The sequence below is a fragment of the Kwoniella dendrophila genome, chromosome 5 (genome assembly GCF_036810415.1).
Source record: "Kwoniella dendrophila CBS 6074 chromosome 5, complete sequence".
Classification (NCBI taxonomy): Eukaryota; Fungi; Basidiomycota; class Tremellomycetes; order Tremellales; family Cryptococcaceae; genus Kwoniella; species Kwoniella dendrophila.
This window is the reverse complement of record NC_089480.1, coordinates 712,584-728,642: the sequence shown is the minus strand read 5'-3', so window position 1 is coordinate 728,642 and position 16,059 is coordinate 712,584. Positions and strand designations below refer to the sequence as shown.

Sequence of the window (16,059 nt, the reverse complement as noted above, 5' to 3'; positions counted from 1 at the left end):
CTTTTTTGTTGACAATCCAACTTGAAGGAGCGGTTTTGAGCATTTTCGGTGTTTCTATTATCATCAATTACCACATTTCTGAAATTGACATTGACATGACATAAGCATCTTGAGGACATCGTAGCCTATGCTCAAGCTCTTTCGTAAAGTCATCATGTCCGCTTCTACTCCAGCTGAAAAGCAAAGATCTATCGTTGCAGTAATAGGTACAACGGGCGTAGGAAAATCCGATTTAGCTGTAGCCTTGGCTCAATCTCTAAAGTCATTCACCAACGCTTCTAGCAATAGCGAAAATGCGTCTTGCCGTCGGCAGGAAAAAGTGAGGCAATTTCCAGCAGTAGTCCTTTCAGCAGACTCGATGCAGCTATACAAAGGCCTAGACGTAATTACCAATAAAGTGACGGAGGAAGAAAAAGGAGGAGTTGAACATTGGGGATTGGATATGGTTTCACCTGGTGAAGGAGGAAGCTGGGAAGTAGGAAAATGGTGTAATGAGGCAGATAAAAAGGTACGATACACGATATTTCGTGTCTTCGTGTATAGAGAGCCCTACTCAATTGAGTTGAATTCCACTTAGGTAGCGAGTCTCCCTGCTTCTACTTTACCGATAATATGCGGCGGAACACATTACTTCATCCAACATTATCTCTTTCCTCCACCAGAGCTATCTTTTGATAGATCCGAGTCCTCGTCCACTTCATCCAAATCAGCACCTACTTCAACCGCCTTGCGATGGACACCTCCTAGACCACTACCGTTGATACCTCAGAATATCGCACCGGAAATGGTACGATTGCTGGAAACCTTTTGGACGACCAAGCCTGAATGGCCTCATGGTTTGATGACCCAAAATGGTGAAGGATCTACATTTGAAATATCTAGCTCAAACTCAAGCAGACCGACTTTGAATGATGACGCCCAACTTCTCGCTCTTCACCATCTATTATGTGCAATAGATCCGAAAGAAGGCCGAAGATGGCATTGGCGAGATGGAAGAAAGGTTCGAAGGAGCCTAGAGCGATGGTGGGAACGAGGTGGATCAGACGACATACCTATCGCTGTGAAGGAGAATGTAAACAGCGGTGACACGAAAGCAGGTAGACAAGCAAGGTAAGTCATTGCCATTACGGGGGAAAGGATCGCAACGGCTCATCAACCATCTCTTTAGATTTCGTACACTGATCTTTTGGGTGTATGAACCCCTTGAAACTTTGCGGCCTCGCTTGGACAAACGGGTCGATAGAATGGTTGAGGTAAGCTAGCTATTTGTGATTCGACATAATATCCTGACAAAAAGTATGACGGCTCTAGAATGGACTATTACGAGAGATAGCAGAGTTGAGGGGAATCGCAAAAGAAATATACGGAACAACTGAATCTACAGATCATACTGAAGGGATATTCCAATCAATTGGTAAGCCAAGATCAAAAGCCAGCATTACCCATCGATGTACGCTGACATTTGCTGTCCAACAATAAAGGTTACAAAGAGTTTGCGTCTTTGGCCTTGCCGCAAAGAGATTCGCTTTCTGATCCAGCTTATAAGGCCGCTCTCGAACGGACAAAACTATCAACGCACCAGTATGCCAAATCTCAGTTAAAATGGATCAAGAAGCAGCTCTTACCTGCCGTCAAGGAAGCCAAGGAGCTGGGAGGCGAAGTAGAGGTATATGTAGTCAACGGCGGACACAAAGGGATAGCACCTGCAGTAGACATACTCAAGGGTGAGTTGAATGGTCTGATCATTTCAACCGGGAGTGGAGCAGTTATTCTTGTATACTGCTGAATACTAAGACGTTATGTAGTGTTTATGGCTCAAGACGAATTGCCGAAACCAGAAAAAATAGGACACGGAGATGCACAGGATCTGTTAGAACTGCTCAACGATCCCTCGACTGGTAGAGTGCCTGATACAACTGAGTGAGACAACACGACGTCTCTATCGTGAACTCCTGCTAATTCTGCCAATGCGTTCAGCCGTCAACACATTAACGCTAGAAGACATTGTGATGCCTGTTCTCTACCTGGACAACCTATTTCCTTAAGTCTGAATGAATGGGATGTGCATGTAAAATCCAGATTACATAAACGGTGCGTGACTTTGTACTCAATCTAAAGTGAATATACCGATCTAACAGAGTACTTTTGCTTTTCTTGTAGTAATGCCAATCCGGTCAAAAGGGATAAAGAAGAATGGATAGCTCAGCAAAAAGCAGAAGGTGAGAGAAAGCGGGCTGAGAGGGAAAAGCTGAAAGTGGAATTGGCGGAACTGAAACTGCGGCCAGATCAGCATGATACAATTGTATAACCCATCTATCACTGGGATTATGCACATACATACTGCAGTAGTGACTACCCATTTCATACATGTGTCATTATTGCTCTGATCGCAACTTACGTAACTAAGATATAACGAAGAAGAGGAATATAATAAGAGTTTCCGATTTGTTCCGGTGATGAACAACCACGTGGTGTGCCTTTCTTGGATTTAAAATGAGATTGACGAATAGCAAGAGAAGAATACCAAATACAGATGCAAGCTAACATTTACCACATTAATCTATTTGAGCATCCCCTTCTGAACATCTTGTTATAATCATCATTTAAGTCGTTGTCATCGTCAAAAACATCTTTCTGACCACTCACCACTCAGATCAACTTCAGTCATGTCCACCTCACTCGTACGACAAAGCCTTTTCCGAGCGGTAGCTAAGCGTGCGTCAGATAAGATATTTCACTTGGGTTGTCTTTAGAGGGTCACGGAAGGCTGACAGGGAATTGTTAATATTTATAGCTTCGATGCTTAGAGCTTCCGCTCCAGGTTTGATGCTTGCTCAAAGAAGGTGAGTTGCAGTCTTTCGGTACAGCGCCACCTCAATAGCGGGTAGGCATTGGATAAGAAGAAGTACGGATACCGATCGGTTTAATAAGAAAGGATACTGCCAGTCACGCGAGGCTGCTCAAATTCAACAAATGCGGATCTATTGGAATTGGAGTCTTCGTAAACTACAAAGTCAAAGGATGGTTGGACAATCGCAGCTGGGACGGCGCATTGACAATTGAATTTATCATATATTCAGATTCGTTTCCACCGAGAACATGACACCAGCAGAAAGTATTTCTTACCTTAACGCCCAACGACAACATCGACCAAACTCTCCCCATGCTACCATCTACCAACCTCAAGTATGTCAATTTGCTTAGTTTTACCCTACTTACAGATGGCTACATATTGATGTTTTACCCGTTTCATAGGTAACATGGGTTTTATCGATCGCCAATCGAGTCACAGGTTGTGCCCTTTCAGGTGCTCTTTACGCCGGTGCTCTTGCCTACCTCCTTCATCCAATCTTCCCAGTCATCGATTCTGCGCACCTTATCTCCATTGTCTCCGATCTCCCAACATGGGTAAAAGGTGGTCTCAAATTCCTCTTCGCCGTTCCATTCACCTTCCACACTTTCAACGGTATTAGACATTTAGGATGGGATATCGGAAAGGGTGAGTTACAGTCTCACATCACTTCCTCAGTGGTATCCTGCATGTACCTGCTGGAATGGACTCGAAATTGAGACTATATCGTTCTCTTTTCACTCACTTCTGCGTCTGAGGGCACTTTCATATATATATCAAGCAATGTTACATCGTTACATCGAACAATGGAATTATCAGGAATTTCAGCTGATGATTATGTAAATTAATTCCAGGTCTCACCATCAAGGGAGTCTACGCAACCGGTTACGCAGTCATGGCTGCTACTGCTGTCTCAAGTGTCTACCTTGCTTTCTTCGTATGAACTATAACAATTTTATAAGGTGGTTGTAGGTGGATATGGGCAAAGAAGATTCGATGTGTATAGGTTAAGACGTAAAAAACGTTTCCTTGGCTTTCAATCTAAGTGATCGAGTTAATCCATTTATTGTCTCTTTACATAGACGACATGTATTATTATGATGATTTCGTTTTCTCATGATAGTGATCGTAACATATTCCGTTAATCTACATATTGTAAAACGTATACAAGGTTCATGATCATCATCCGATCAAATCTCATACATCATTAATGGCTCATCTAAACCAAGCGCCTACTCCTACTCCCGGCCCATCTCCACCTTCTGCAGCATGCCACCACCCTTCCGGTACTAGCACTGATTCTCCTGCCTTGAGTTCTACAGCACATGCCCCTTTCATTTTAAAAGCCTTTTCCAGTTGTGATCGGCAAATATCCAGAACATCCTTTGGTAAAACTGCGAGATCATCTGGAGCAAGTGAAGGCTCGGAACTTTGAAATATACGTGAAACAGGGAGAGGTATCTGAGAGGTATTAGTGTGTCTAGCAAGATTGGAAGGGGATAGATGTTGGGCGGCTTCAGGAGGTAAAGCATGAAATGTCTTGCTACCAACGACTGAATCACAACTTTTCAGCCGATGATCTGATGTCTAGTAAGGTAGACACTCACTCTGAGAATATATCCCTATGTAAGGATCTTTATGAAAAGGGGTAAAACTCTTCTCGGGTCCTATCCAGACTGTCCTTCGATATAGACTTTTCTCTGCACCCTCGTAGAAATGCGGTAAAGGCGGCACACCTTCAGCTAATTTTGGTGAGTTATCAAGCAGATCAGACTGAGCTAGATATGCCGATGGTAACTCAGACTTCGGCATCGAGGATGGTATCAAGTTGAAGATGAAAGCATCCAAAAATATACCTAAACTTGCATTTTTCCGATGTCAGATAGGCGTACAACAGCTGAAGGTCGATAGATGAGTGACTTACCAAAGCCCATATTCACCCTCTGCCAATCAGAATGCAAGTAGCCCCTTCCTTGCTTTCCCAGCTCTATTTCCACTACTTTTTCTGCGCCTAGCGAGTCCCGCATCTCCTTCAATCCATCCGATAGCTTCCATTTTTCGAGAGCGGGCCAAGAAGAAATCAGACCAGTGAGATGTAAAGGGTGAGTTTTGGGTCCTTTCAGATATTTGTGCAGCTCCTTAGGACTCAGTGAAGTTATCGATCGAGCAGGTCTGATAAAAGAGCTCATGCTTTGGGACCAAGAATGCGTTTAGTCACAGGTATAAGCGGAGAGAGATGCAAGAAATAAGAAATGAGATAACCACAGAAATAACTCAAAGTAGCTGAAGCCAAAAGTGGAGGTTGATCAACCGGAAATCTTATTTAACAAAGTTTTTACCTGCTAATCCAATGCTGCTTCTCTTTTATGTTCACCATTGATTATAGAGTATCCGTCTGTTTAGGCCTAGCACAGTTTCAGCTGAATTCGATTGACCAACCTCAAGGAACAGCCGAGGAAACTGAATACCGTCATGTCACCTCCTGCATCGAGAGAAAAATTAGACGTCGAGTCACCTCAGGCAAGAGAAGCACGTTTGGGTAAGACAGCTCTTCTCCTTCTGTTTACTGTAGTTTCGTATATACTGACGGCATTCACCTTATATTCTCTTCAAGGTGGTCTGCTGTCCAGTATCTCTACGCCCAATGCTGCGGTCCAGAGTACGCCGGCTGTCTCATCTTTCTCAAACCCTATTCCAAGTAAACCCACTGCTCTGCCAGAAAGTGATGGTAAGTCGGAACTATCCTTGTTTGTGACAGTAGAAAATTCTGACATGTTACCCAATCCTCAGCATTGGCGCGAGTTCGAGCATTTCTCCCTCAATTTCGAGCATCAAATGAAGAACTATTAGCGAGAGCTGCCGAAAATCCTGATTCAGTGGATATGGAAAAGATCAATGGAGGTCAAGCCATTGCTATGGTAAGTCGTCTACTACTAATCAACGCAAAAGGCATATATGACAGGCCGGCATTATCACTGATCGATATGGACACGATCAACAGGATCTAGGTCTTGGTATTTTTGATGCTCCACAGAATCCCAAAAGTGATTTAGGACCAACAGTCGATTCTCGACCTCCAGCAGACTTAGCTCAAGACGATGAGGACGACGAAGACGAAGAGGAATCAGACGATACCGAAGATAGTTCCTCAGATAGTAGTAGCGATGGTGATAGTGCGAGTGAGGAGGAAAAGAGATCACAGCTACCGCTCAAAAAGAACACATAGGAATGTTTCAAAAACGATAGATTGATCTGGATCACACTGCTCAACCAATATATGAAAGAACTAGCAGCAAATACCGCCCGTCAGGTTCAAGTGGACAAAGTTGGCTAGAGGGGCTGGATATCGAAAGCATATCTCGAACACTGTACGACCATAATGATGTAATGATTGCTTAATGCCAGATGCTCCATGTCCACTCTGGCTTACGAGATCCTCTAGGTCCCTTTCTACGACCATAGATGTCAGTAAACGTCACATCCCATTTGCTAGGCACAGTTTAAGCTGAATATCGCATCAAGTTGGGAGATCACTTGATAACCCCGGATGCCGCGATCATATCACTTCGAACTATTCTAGTTGTTCGATATGCAGTATGTCTTGCTCTTTTCATCTTTGTAGTTGCGTCCAAGTTGCATCGCTCCTGTCTGTGAACAATCCAGCCTAACATGTTTCTAGACTTGGACAGGACGATGAAGGGCGATAGTTCCGTCGGAATGAGTAACTGAACATCAACATTCATCATCATCGTTCATCCACGTCGCGTCGCTTTCTTTAACTTTTTCATTACTTCATGATCATTGGTTTCTGTTGCATATGATTCCATGCTCAGCAAACATCATGGACGAGGGTAAAGCTTGGACTTCTTCACAGTCGACTCATCTTGTAGTTGCTGCTGGAGCAGCTGCACGGCTGGCGTTATTTCTTGCTGCTCCCGCATTGTGTCATGCTCTAGAACGAAGACCGGAATTATCTACCCCGTTAACCTCGATCCGCAACTGTGAGTTATTTGCGACGAATCAGCTCAAACATATGGCACACTGACGCCGAGGTATAGTAAGAGAGGGAGTCTTCATCTATGAAAGAGGAACCAACCCATATGACGGAGGAGTATTTTACCATGTAAGCTCGCCTTTTTTCAAAGAAATACTGCTTTGGCTGACAGGGAACAGTCTCCAGTATATCTCGCTTTCTTCACCTACATTTTACCGGTCTCATCCTATCTTCTTACTGCCCTTCTATGGACTTTCGCCGACATAGCCAGTAGTATAGCTTTGATACGCATATGGCAGACACGGGCTAAGTTTCAAAGTAGGAAGAGAGAGTTTCTGGTAGCGGGACTGTAAGTAATTTCTACGCTTGTAACGATAGCAGGTGACCTCAATGCTGATCTATCTGCAGATTTTTGTTCAACCCTTATACTATTCTTTCTTGTCTTGCGAGATCGACGGTCAGTCTTGATAATGCTATCCTGATCGGAGCTATCGCAACAACTGCAATTGGTACGTCTAAGCGATCTATGACGCTCGCTTACATGCGTTTATTTACAGGTCATTCCTTACCAGCGACCTGCTTATTGGCAATCGCATCCCATTCCTCGTTATATCCTCTACTGCTTCTACCTCCTCTGGTCATGCTTCTCACGAAAGAATCGCCTATTGCTCAGAAATCGACATCGGTATTTCATGTCACCATACAATATATCGCCTTGCATGCTGCGATCAGTGGTCTCAACTGGATTTTGGCAGATCGAAGTTGGATCGCTCAGACTTGGGGTGTGATGTGAGTACGCTCTCATCCATGAAGCGAATTTATAGCTTACGATGCTATTTAGTATCAATGTCACTGACCTGACACCAAATGTGGGAATGTGGTGGTATTTCTTCACTGAGATGTTCGATCATTTCCGTACTTTCTTCCTTGGAGTTTTCCAGGTAAGTTGATCTTTCCGTTCATAGCTGGTAGAATCAACAACTGACATACGTTTGTAGCTACATAACCTTATATATGTGGTCCCAATCTGCTTGCGATTCTCCGATGATCCTTTATTTGCAACTGTGATTTTAGTTGGCATTTTCGGAACGTGGAAAAGTTATCCCAATTTGGGGGACATGGCATTGTGGGCTGGATTATTAGGGTGCTTTCCCGAAGTAATCTCTAGTAAGTGCAACTGGAGTTTGCCTTCGAAAGCCGCTCTAACGAAATGGAACAGATCTTCGACATCCCCTCTTCACGCTAACGGTTCACCTCTACACATCAATCCTCCTTCCGCTTTTACATTCTCTCTGGCTTCTGACCGGTACTGGTAATGCCAATTTCTTCTATGCTGCCACTATGGTCTACGGTCTTAATGCAAGTTTAGCTATTGTAGATGTCATGGGGGCAGGTTTGAGGGTTCAGGTTAAAAGAAAAGCCTCAGAATTGTTGTTACGGGAAGATTTGGAGGATCATAAGGGAATACAGGACAGCTCAGATAAACTGACTGACAAGGTATGGGAACGCAAAGGCTGGTCTGTAGTCCAGTTTACTAGATCCCTGATGTAATGCATCATGCTACCATGATAGACAATTTATGGTCTGAGTAAACAGTCAGCCTGCGAGTACGGCCTTTTCATGATGACCTACTTACAAAATAGTTGCAATCACTTTTCGACCTTGACCACGACCACCCCATCCAGCACCCGAGTGTCTGAACTCAGCTAAGTATATACCTTGCCAAGTTCCAAAGACGAGCTTGCCTTTTGAGATAGGAAGAGTAATTGAATTACCGATGAGGGAGGTTTTTAAGTGTGATACAGAATCGCTATTATACAAAAGAAAAATGCATCAGCTTCAATCAAGAGAGATGAATACATATGACAACTTACTCTGGTCCCTCATCCGTGTGTTCCCAAGGTAAAGATTCTGGTACGATTGTATCAAGCGCCATATCCATATCTGAATTTACTGTCAGTTTCGATCGGCTCTTCCAAAAATCCAAGCTTACCAGTCCGTACAGTGCTGTGTATACCTGTCTATCAGCTTGGCCATTCCTTTCTGATAGGCAAAACATCTTCACCTACGAATCACAGTTTTCGTTGACCTAGCAAGGGAGCAGCGTCAGAAATTTTAAGCCAATGCGAGACCGGAGTTTTCGATTGACTTACGGTTAATCCAGCAGAAGTGTGAAGACAATTTAGAGTGAAAATCCCTATATCAATGCCCTTGAGACCTTCTTCAATCTCTTTTAGTACATGACTGGTGACCTGTTCTTGATATCAACAAACTGCATGTACACACTTGCTAAAGCAAAACTCACAAGATGCATACCCTTGGTATGTGCGGGCAAGGTACTGAATTAGGGATTGATTAGCATGAACATGAAGAAGCAGCAGCCTTTCTTACTTACAAGGTCTTCTGCCAAGGCATGTTTGCTTTAGTTTAGTCAGACGAAGAGTAATTTGCAAATAGGCTTATATGCTGATAATAATAGATGTAGACTATTTCATGTAATGAAAACATGATTGTCCATTAATATCCGGATTATTTTCTGGAACAAGCCAATATAGACTGTGATTAGGTTATATGCATGACGTCACGATATCTATACATTCTTGTTACTCAGTCTACAAGTGGTCTACATCCATGACTTCTGGAGCCTTCTGAGTATTTCCCTCAGCAAGCCAAGCATCAATCTTCGCTTTCAATTCTGTATCAGGGATGCATTCCTCGTATTTGAGCCTGGAAACACATAAGCGTAGATCTCGTACTGTACCGCCGACCACTTACGGTACATTGTTAAACGGGTCAACCTCTTTGGACAAAAGAACGGTTCGGATAGTACCTCTATCAATCACCACACGAGACACAGGCAGGATAACGGGGTCTTTCATCACTGGTGAATGAGGTCAGCTGAACTGTTCCGTGAGAGGGATAAGAAAAACTTACGCGTTGATAATAAGGGATCTGCAAGGAAGCCGTGGTCAGCATTGATATCTACATGTATGTGTAGATTCTGCACCTTACCAAGGAATTCATCCGGAACTTCTCTTTCATCTTCCATGAGGATGGTGGCCTTCATGTCCTCTACTTTCTGAGTAAAGCTAATAACCTCCGCGACCTCAGCATCCGTCATGATCGCTCGGTTCTTCAGAAGTCGAGCGAATTTTTCGAACAGCTCTTTGGAATAACTCCGACCATCATTAGCGACTGCACGGATGAAATCTGCTTCGTTGCCCAGATTGAGATAAATTTGGGCAATTGCTGCCAGCAAGTCTTTCGGCTTGAAAGAGTATTTCTCTGGGTTGGTGACCTTGAGTTCAGACATCTTCGGGCCCACAAGAACGGCAAGATTCTCATCAAGCGACTTTTGGGTTGTCAGCTACTATCTCACAACAAGGCTTATTCACTCACAGCGGCCAGACGATCAACGATCTCTGCTGTCACGAAAGGTTCTTTAGTAGTTGCGGTAATGTCTCGGATCAATTTAACGTTTTCTAACCCCATCTGAGTATGGAAAGGGGCCGAGCTTTCCGCTTGCCTCATTTGACTTTCTTGGTCCTGTTGTTCATTTTGAGGTAATGCTGACCATGCTTCGGTATTGGCCATTTGATTTTGTATCGACGATATCTTGGCCATTCCAGTAAGAGATTCTTCAAGGTGGAAAGTCGTATCACTCATCAACATGTTTACAAAACGGATGAATTGGTCAAAATCGTCACTGAATTGGGCGGGGGACGTCAGCGTCCCACAGTCACTCGTTATCGCGATACAGACTTACTGTCTTGCTTTCACGAAAGCCTCTCGATGCAGAGGATTCTCCCACAAAGACTTGAAAATACGTTGGATATCACGCCTATATACTAGGGTGAGGATAATCCTTTATTTTATACCTGTCACATACCTGAAATTGAATTTATCTGTCAAAGCACTTGTCAGCATTGTCAAGCATTATGGTGCACAAACCACTCACCCCAAAATTGCGTATGACCTCCAGTAGATTCAACATCTGATTGCAGTCAGCGATGTTGCGTTCCGTCAGCACTCACCAATGAAGAACCTGATCAAAGTTGGCATGAGAAATTCGGTTGATAAGCTATGAACACTTAATCGGTCGAACAAAGCTCCTTTGCGCCAATAGCCCATTGGCCACAGGCCATAAGACAAGATCTGGCAAAGACATCAGCCCAGCTAATCATGAATCAGATACATGTACTCACCGATACGAGCTTGGCTTTAAGGAAAGGGTTGTTGACGTAATTTGGCGAAAGGAATGTAATGACGAAGGTGATGAGTATGTCCTTGTCGACATCGTCTAAAGCGTCTGGATGATACCTGTGAGGTCGTTAGCGAACTTGCGAGATGAAGTGTATGAGCATATTCCTTCACCTACCTCGCTAAAAAGTCGAAGTACTCTGTGATGTTGTCGAAAAGATACTCGGGCAGCATACGGAATTCCAGTGGTGACTCGGCAGGAAGGGGTAAACTATCTCGTTAATTGGATTCCCTTGACGAAACACTTACGATATGGGGGACGAAGGATAATTGTGAGAAGGGTCGACTAAACGTATGAGCCAGGTCATGAGGAAACCGAAAAAGGAGACATTCAATCTGATCATGGCTGGATCCAATAGCTGGGTATCGTAGGCGTGAAGAGACGCATGCAAAGTTGCAATATCGGACTAATTGATCAGCTTGACCATATCCAGTAATAAACTCACTTTCAACTTCTTGATTGCTGCTTCGCCCTGAGTTTCCATTGCCGGATTCTGAGAATCGTCAGCGGAAGATAACTGGGATTCGGACTTACCCCTGCCCAAGAACCCCTTTGCGCCTCGGTTCGTTTGAGATCTTTTTCGATCTCAGACATATTCTTCTCTGCCCTCGTACGGGTTCCGAGAGTTTTGATTACTCCCAGGTGTACAAAAGCGTTTGTAAGGAAGAATAAATCCGAAATGAAGTTTGGTTTAGTTTCGACTGCGATGTCAGCGTGAATCTATATCGGTTTACTTACCTTCCATTGCATTACCGAAATATTCATCTGCTTCCTCCTTTGTCCCTTTGATTTTGGTTTCTTCGGTAATATCAACTCGTTTGGAAATTTTGTAATACGATATATCTACCTTGTCGATCTATACATGAATCAGCAAAGCTCTACTGTTATCCTCAACTTACTTTTGAGAATTGCGCATCCATGACAGGCTCGAACAGTCTAAGAAGTACCATAGAGAGATTTGTCATATATCCATCGGATGAAACGGTTCGTGGGTCCACCTGAATTGTAAGCCAGATTTCGCAGCTTCTTGACTTACTCTCATGCCTGCACGCTTCTCATTCAGCTTAAGAGTCAAGGCAAAAAAGTCTAATACACCTTCACGCGATTCCGGTGATGCCCGGACAATAGCGTTATAGATGTTGAATAAAGAAGTCTACGATAAATCAGCAATGTGAGGTTGAACAGTACCCAGATCACTCACGTGAAGGCCGCCTAATGTGTATCGTAAATTGCTTTTATTTGCCTCGATATCCTCCTTTTTCCTCTCAGTAGGATTTGAGAAATAAGTTTTCCAGATTTCCGGCTGATGGGATGTTAGCTAAGTACAAACTCAGGTGAACGAAAGACGTACAAATTCTCGAGGAAAGACACTCAATCTGGTGAGGGGACCCAACAAAGATTGCCATTCAAGCTTGGGCGCTGTCACCTCCGGTGCTACCCAAACGGGAAGGGAAGGAAGCTGTTTGTCAGCATGATCCTACATCATGCTCAACTTACCAAAGCGGCGATAGACTTGACTTGCAGGAGCAAAGCTACAGCTCCGAGATATCTTCGCCAATCGGGACCTAGAATATCAGGCGTTGGTGTGATTTTATACCATTCTTGGAAAAAGAGACTCAAGGTGGGCGTGATTACATCAGCCATGGTGTCGCTTGGAAATCCAATTGCTAAATCGTTCAAAAATGGCAGTAAATCTGCGTTGGACAGCGCTCCATTCTGGACGAGAACAGGAGGCTGAGAGGCAGATGAATACTGATCACCATTGGAGCTCGATGGGACAGTGACAGAAAGGAGTAGAGGTAAAAATTCGGCAGGCCCCACAGGTTTGCTATACAATATTAGCGAGCTGACCTGAACAATGTGGACTTACTCTTGAGGTTGCGGGAACATGGTAGGATCTTCCAAAGTCATTCCACAGTAGGATATGATCAACGCTTTCAGTTTGTTGAATGAGGTTGACCAAGCGTCCTTTTCGCTGTCCGTGAAGGACTAATCTTGTCAGCAATTCCCTTGCAAAAAGCGACTCACATATTTATGAGATTCTCGATTGGCTCCATATAATCGTTTCCAGCATCCCGTCAAGTATTCGAATATAGTTTCTCCCGTGGGTAATCCAGCCAGTACAGATAAAGCATCGGGATCATCCCTAATGATTAGTGATTACCCTTGAGGATCTGTACTCACGATGTGGCCATTGCAGCAGTATCTAACGACAATCTGGCTATGAGAAGACGATCTGCCAATTCGATTGTAGTCTGAAGCGGTTGAGGATTATCTACATATGTATTTAGCTGATTGTTGTTTCATGGGTGACTCACTTTCCTCCGTCAATTCTTCTTGTAAACCTTTCAACCAACACAGATTCCAATTTTTTTCTTCCGCTATTTGTTTCTGAAATTTCCGTTAGCCGAATCCTACACTACACAGACTTACGCTTAATGTGACAGAGAAAATCTCTCCAACTTTTTTAGACTGCCATGATCCATAATCGACCTTGGCGAGGGTGTTAGAGGGTTTAGAAGCCACTACCCTTGGTCCAACAGGCTCGGTTGACGGTGTCGATGATGCAGGTCGTTTACCGACAGAGAGGGAGGGTTTAGCTGCGGCCTTAGCAGGAGTGGTTGTTGCAGAGGCGGCTGGGGCTGGCTTGCTGTTGGAGGAGGAAGAAGCATTAGCGGTAGAAGGGATATTAGGTTGAGGAGTCGAAAGGAGTCGTGATCCAGCTGACACGGGTGTATGGGCAATGGGAGTTGACGATGTGGAGGGATCTTGGGTGTCCTTAGAAAATTCCTGCTGAGTGGGAGTTGACGTTCCAAGTCTTGCTAGACGCTTCAAGCGGATCTAGATAGAAGGAGTAGTAAGCAGGTGAACCAAAGAATGTTGCTATGAGGGTTGATTTACCTTATCCGCATCACTAAGCTCGGTATTTTCAGGCATCCTGTAATGCCTGAAGGAGTTGCCGTCGTTTGTTGAATCAGCTTTTCGAGCCGGAATTCCTTTATAGAGGTCTGATCAGTACGTTATGTCTTGCTGCCTGTTGCGAGGACGACTTTGTTATTGGTTCAGAATAGAATGAAGGTTGAAATATTGAGGATATATAAATGTACGATCAACGATGACAACAGCGCACGCGTACAACTTTGTCATAAGTTACCGGTAATGACTCTCACTTTCCCACGGTCGAATCTGTACTTGCTCATATTGTTGATCATTTAAGTTAACGTTCAACATATCGAAATGTTGAAACCTCAATTTCTGATTATCATTCAACTTGATCAGAGGCAAAGGTTATATAACAGTGTTGAGACGCAAGCAAGATGGCCCAAGTAGTGACATGTCTGGATCAGCCTTCCTCATATAGGGACAATAGATCAGAAGTGGGTGTGGAATCTGTCTCTCAATTGGTTGTTATGCTGACTTGGCTTTCAGATTGACCGAGAGACTGAACGACGTTTACTGTCTCAATCCAGTACACTCTATGTTGGCAACCTTAGTTTCTACACCACGGAAGCCCAAATGTATGAGCGTGAGTCTAGTCAATCCTCCTTCATGCTCATTCAGTAGCTGATCGATATTTCAGTCTTTTCAACCTGTGCTCGACCGGAAGAAGGAGGAGGCGTTAAAAGGTAAGCTTGCTCATCAAGCTCCCCATGGAAGTTGCGCTAAATTACGTTCAGAATCATTATGGGCTTAGACCGACATCAAAAGTAAGTCGTATGCTGGGTGACAAAGCTGACTCTGCTAGAACACCGTGCGGTTTTGCATTTGTCGAATATTTCCTGCATTCCGAAGCCGTGGACTGCTTAAGATATATCTCTGGTACAAAATTAGATGAACGAGTTATCAGATGTGATATAGATCCAGGGTACAAGGAGGGCAGACAGTTTGGAAGAGGAAAGAGTGGTGGTCAAGTAAGGGACGAGTTTAGGCAAGAATACGATAGTGGAAGAGGTGAGTTTGCGTTCAAGCTGAGCTACGCTGATAATCAGGTGGTTGGGGTCATCAACGTCTGGAGGAGGAAAAGCGAAGACAAGAACAAGAACGATTACGGTCTCAAATACAATTCGATACATATGCTGCTGTCGGTGGACTTGGTATGGCTGGAGCAGATGTACCCAGAGGTGAAGATAGTGGTGGTGATCGTCAAAAGAGAGATCGAAGCGAGGACGAAGATATTGAACGAAGGGAAGATGAGAAACGATTGCGAGGAGAACGTGACGATGAATAGACATTCCTATGTAAATACCTAATGTATAATATGCTGCATGTCACAAATATATCTCTATTTTTGTACTCGAGTGAAAATAGGTGATGCTTTTTCGTGAATTTGAGGTTGACCTTCCGGTGAGCCAGGAATATTCTTGCTAAGGTTCTGTACACATGTCAGCAAGATTTTATGATAAGTGAACTCACTAATTTTGTGAATACACATTGATTAAGAGCCTTCTCCGGTTTTCGACATGCTTGGAAATACTATGCGAAACATTAGCAGGTTAAACAAAAATATTATCAAACCGTCACGAACCTGATTGTTTTTTTCCAAACATTGCCAATGGGCATCAAATTCAGCGAGACATGATTCTTTTATTTTTCCAATACTGCAGAATCATCAGCTTGGGTGAGTTGTAGGATGAAGCAAGAACAACTTACACATCAGCCGCACACCGTGTTACTTTTCTACCTTCTGATAAACAATGTGCTGGATCTCGGTTTTCTTGCTTACACAACATGAAATCCTCTATAATAACTAATCAGACATGATGACAGCTTGATCAACAAACGTACCGTTTACTTCCTTACAGTGTTGCCCTATGAAAAAAGAAGCACTCTTCAATGGAGCCGAAGTGACACCCAATTCGTCGACATGTGGGACAGATGAAGGAAGGGGGTTGGGGTCGGTGTAAGGTTGGTCGGTAAGGACAGCTTGTCTGTGACTGGCCATGATGGATCTGA

General features: G+C 43.8%; 9 protein-coding genes across 9 annotated transcripts; 5 read left to right on the top strand and 4 right to left on the bottom strand.

Moving 5' to 3' along the window:
- Positions 1–154: 154 nt before the first annotated feature.
- On the top strand, positions 155–2,308 carry L201_004114 (uncharacterized protein; the record flags this gene model as incomplete). Its single annotated transcript, XM_066219862.1, has 8 exons — positions 155–508; positions 578–1,110; positions 1,169–1,253; positions 1,312–1,414; positions 1,482–1,724; positions 1,806–1,920; positions 1,978–2,091; positions 2,161–2,308. 8 exons carry the CDS (start codon positions 155–157, stop codon positions 2,306–2,308), a joined length of 1,695 nt encoding a protein of 564 aa, XP_066075959.1.
- A 358-nt stretch (positions 2,309–2,666) lies between these two features.
- On the top strand, positions 2,667–3,794 carry L201_004113 (succinate dehydrogenase, cytochrome b556 subunit; the record flags this gene model as incomplete). The annotated part of the gene is made up of 5 exons (XM_066219861.1): positions 2,667–2,715; positions 2,795–2,843; positions 3,081–3,186; positions 3,256–3,499; positions 3,706–3,794. 5 exons carry the CDS (start codon positions 2,667–2,669, stop codon positions 3,792–3,794), a joined length of 537 nt encoding a protein of 178 aa, XP_066075958.1.
- Positions 3,795–4,066: 272 nt separating this feature from the next.
- L201_004112 (uncharacterized protein) lies at positions 4,067–5,040 on the bottom strand (the record flags this gene model as incomplete). The annotated part of the gene is made up of 3 exons (XM_066219860.1): positions 4,067–4,404; positions 4,459–4,707; positions 4,776–5,040. The coding sequence occupies 3 exons, from the start codon at positions 5,038–5,040 to the stop codon at positions 4,067–4,069; spliced, it is 852 nt and encodes a 283-aa protein (XP_066075957.1).
- A 283-nt stretch (positions 5,041–5,323) lies between these two features.
- Positions 5,324–6,077, top strand: L201_004111 (uncharacterized protein; the record flags this gene model as incomplete). The annotated part of the gene is made up of 4 exons (XM_066219859.1): positions 5,324–5,390; positions 5,466–5,579; positions 5,642–5,769; positions 5,853–6,077. 4 exons carry the CDS (start codon positions 5,324–5,326, stop codon positions 6,075–6,077), a joined length of 534 nt encoding a protein of 177 aa, XP_066075956.1.
- A 615-nt stretch (positions 6,078–6,692) lies between these two features.
- L201_004110 (uncharacterized protein) lies at positions 6,693–8,396 on the top strand (the record flags this gene model as incomplete). The annotated part of the gene is made up of 8 exons (XM_066219858.1): positions 6,693–6,852; positions 6,910–6,974; positions 7,025–7,194; positions 7,254–7,354; positions 7,403–7,634; positions 7,687–7,786; positions 7,844–8,012; positions 8,065–8,396. The coding sequence occupies 8 exons, from the start codon at positions 6,693–6,695 to the stop codon at positions 8,394–8,396; spliced, it is 1,329 nt and encodes a 442-aa protein (XP_066075955.1).
- Positions 8,397–8,477: 81 nt separating this feature from the next.
- Positions 8,478–8,787, bottom strand: L201_004109 (secondary thiamine-phosphate synthase enzyme; the record flags this gene model as incomplete). Its single annotated transcript, XM_066219857.1, has 2 exons — positions 8,478–8,655; positions 8,720–8,787. The coding sequence occupies 2 exons, from the start codon at positions 8,785–8,787 to the stop codon at positions 8,478–8,480; spliced, it is 246 nt and encodes an 81-aa protein (XP_066075954.1).
- Positions 8,788–9,457: 670 nt separating this feature from the next.
- L201_004108 (uncharacterized protein) lies at positions 9,458–14,043 on the bottom strand (the record flags this gene model as incomplete). The annotated part of the gene is made up of 25 exons (XM_066219856.1): positions 9,458–9,572; positions 9,621–9,726; positions 9,780–9,797; positions 9,858–10,197; positions 10,245–10,551; positions 10,612–10,686; positions 10,735–10,750; positions 10,804–10,821; positions 10,880–11,000; positions 11,051–11,165; positions 11,224–11,245; positions 11,355–11,391; positions 11,552–11,578; positions 11,641–11,708; positions 11,845–11,962; positions 12,006–12,042; positions 12,105–12,259; positions 12,308–12,409; positions 12,458–12,565; positions 12,643–12,934; positions 12,977–13,081; positions 13,291–13,381; positions 13,425–13,497; positions 13,540–13,947; positions 14,008–14,043. 25 exons carry the CDS (start codon positions 14,041–14,043, stop codon positions 9,458–9,460), a joined length of 2,910 nt encoding a protein of 969 aa, XP_066075953.1.
- Positions 14,044–14,423: 380 nt separating this feature from the next.
- L201_004107 (nuclear cap-binding protein subunit 2) lies at positions 14,424–15,334 on the top strand (the record flags this gene model as incomplete). The annotated part of the gene is made up of 6 exons (XM_066219855.1): positions 14,424–14,483; positions 14,536–14,632; positions 14,687–14,732; positions 14,784–14,813; positions 14,965–15,017; positions 15,096–15,334. 6 exons carry the CDS (start codon positions 14,424–14,426, stop codon positions 15,332–15,334), a joined length of 525 nt encoding a protein of 174 aa, XP_066075952.1.
- A 54-nt stretch (positions 15,335–15,388) lies between these two features.
- On the bottom strand, positions 15,389–16,048 carry L201_004106 (uncharacterized protein; the record flags this gene model as incomplete). Its single annotated transcript, XM_066219854.1, has 5 exons — positions 15,389–15,466; positions 15,520–15,579; positions 15,632–15,704; positions 15,757–15,844; positions 15,892–16,048. The coding sequence occupies 5 exons, from the start codon at positions 16,046–16,048 to the stop codon at positions 15,389–15,391; spliced, it is 456 nt and encodes a 151-aa protein (XP_066075951.1).
- Between the last annotated feature and the right edge of the window lie 11 nt (positions 16,049–16,059).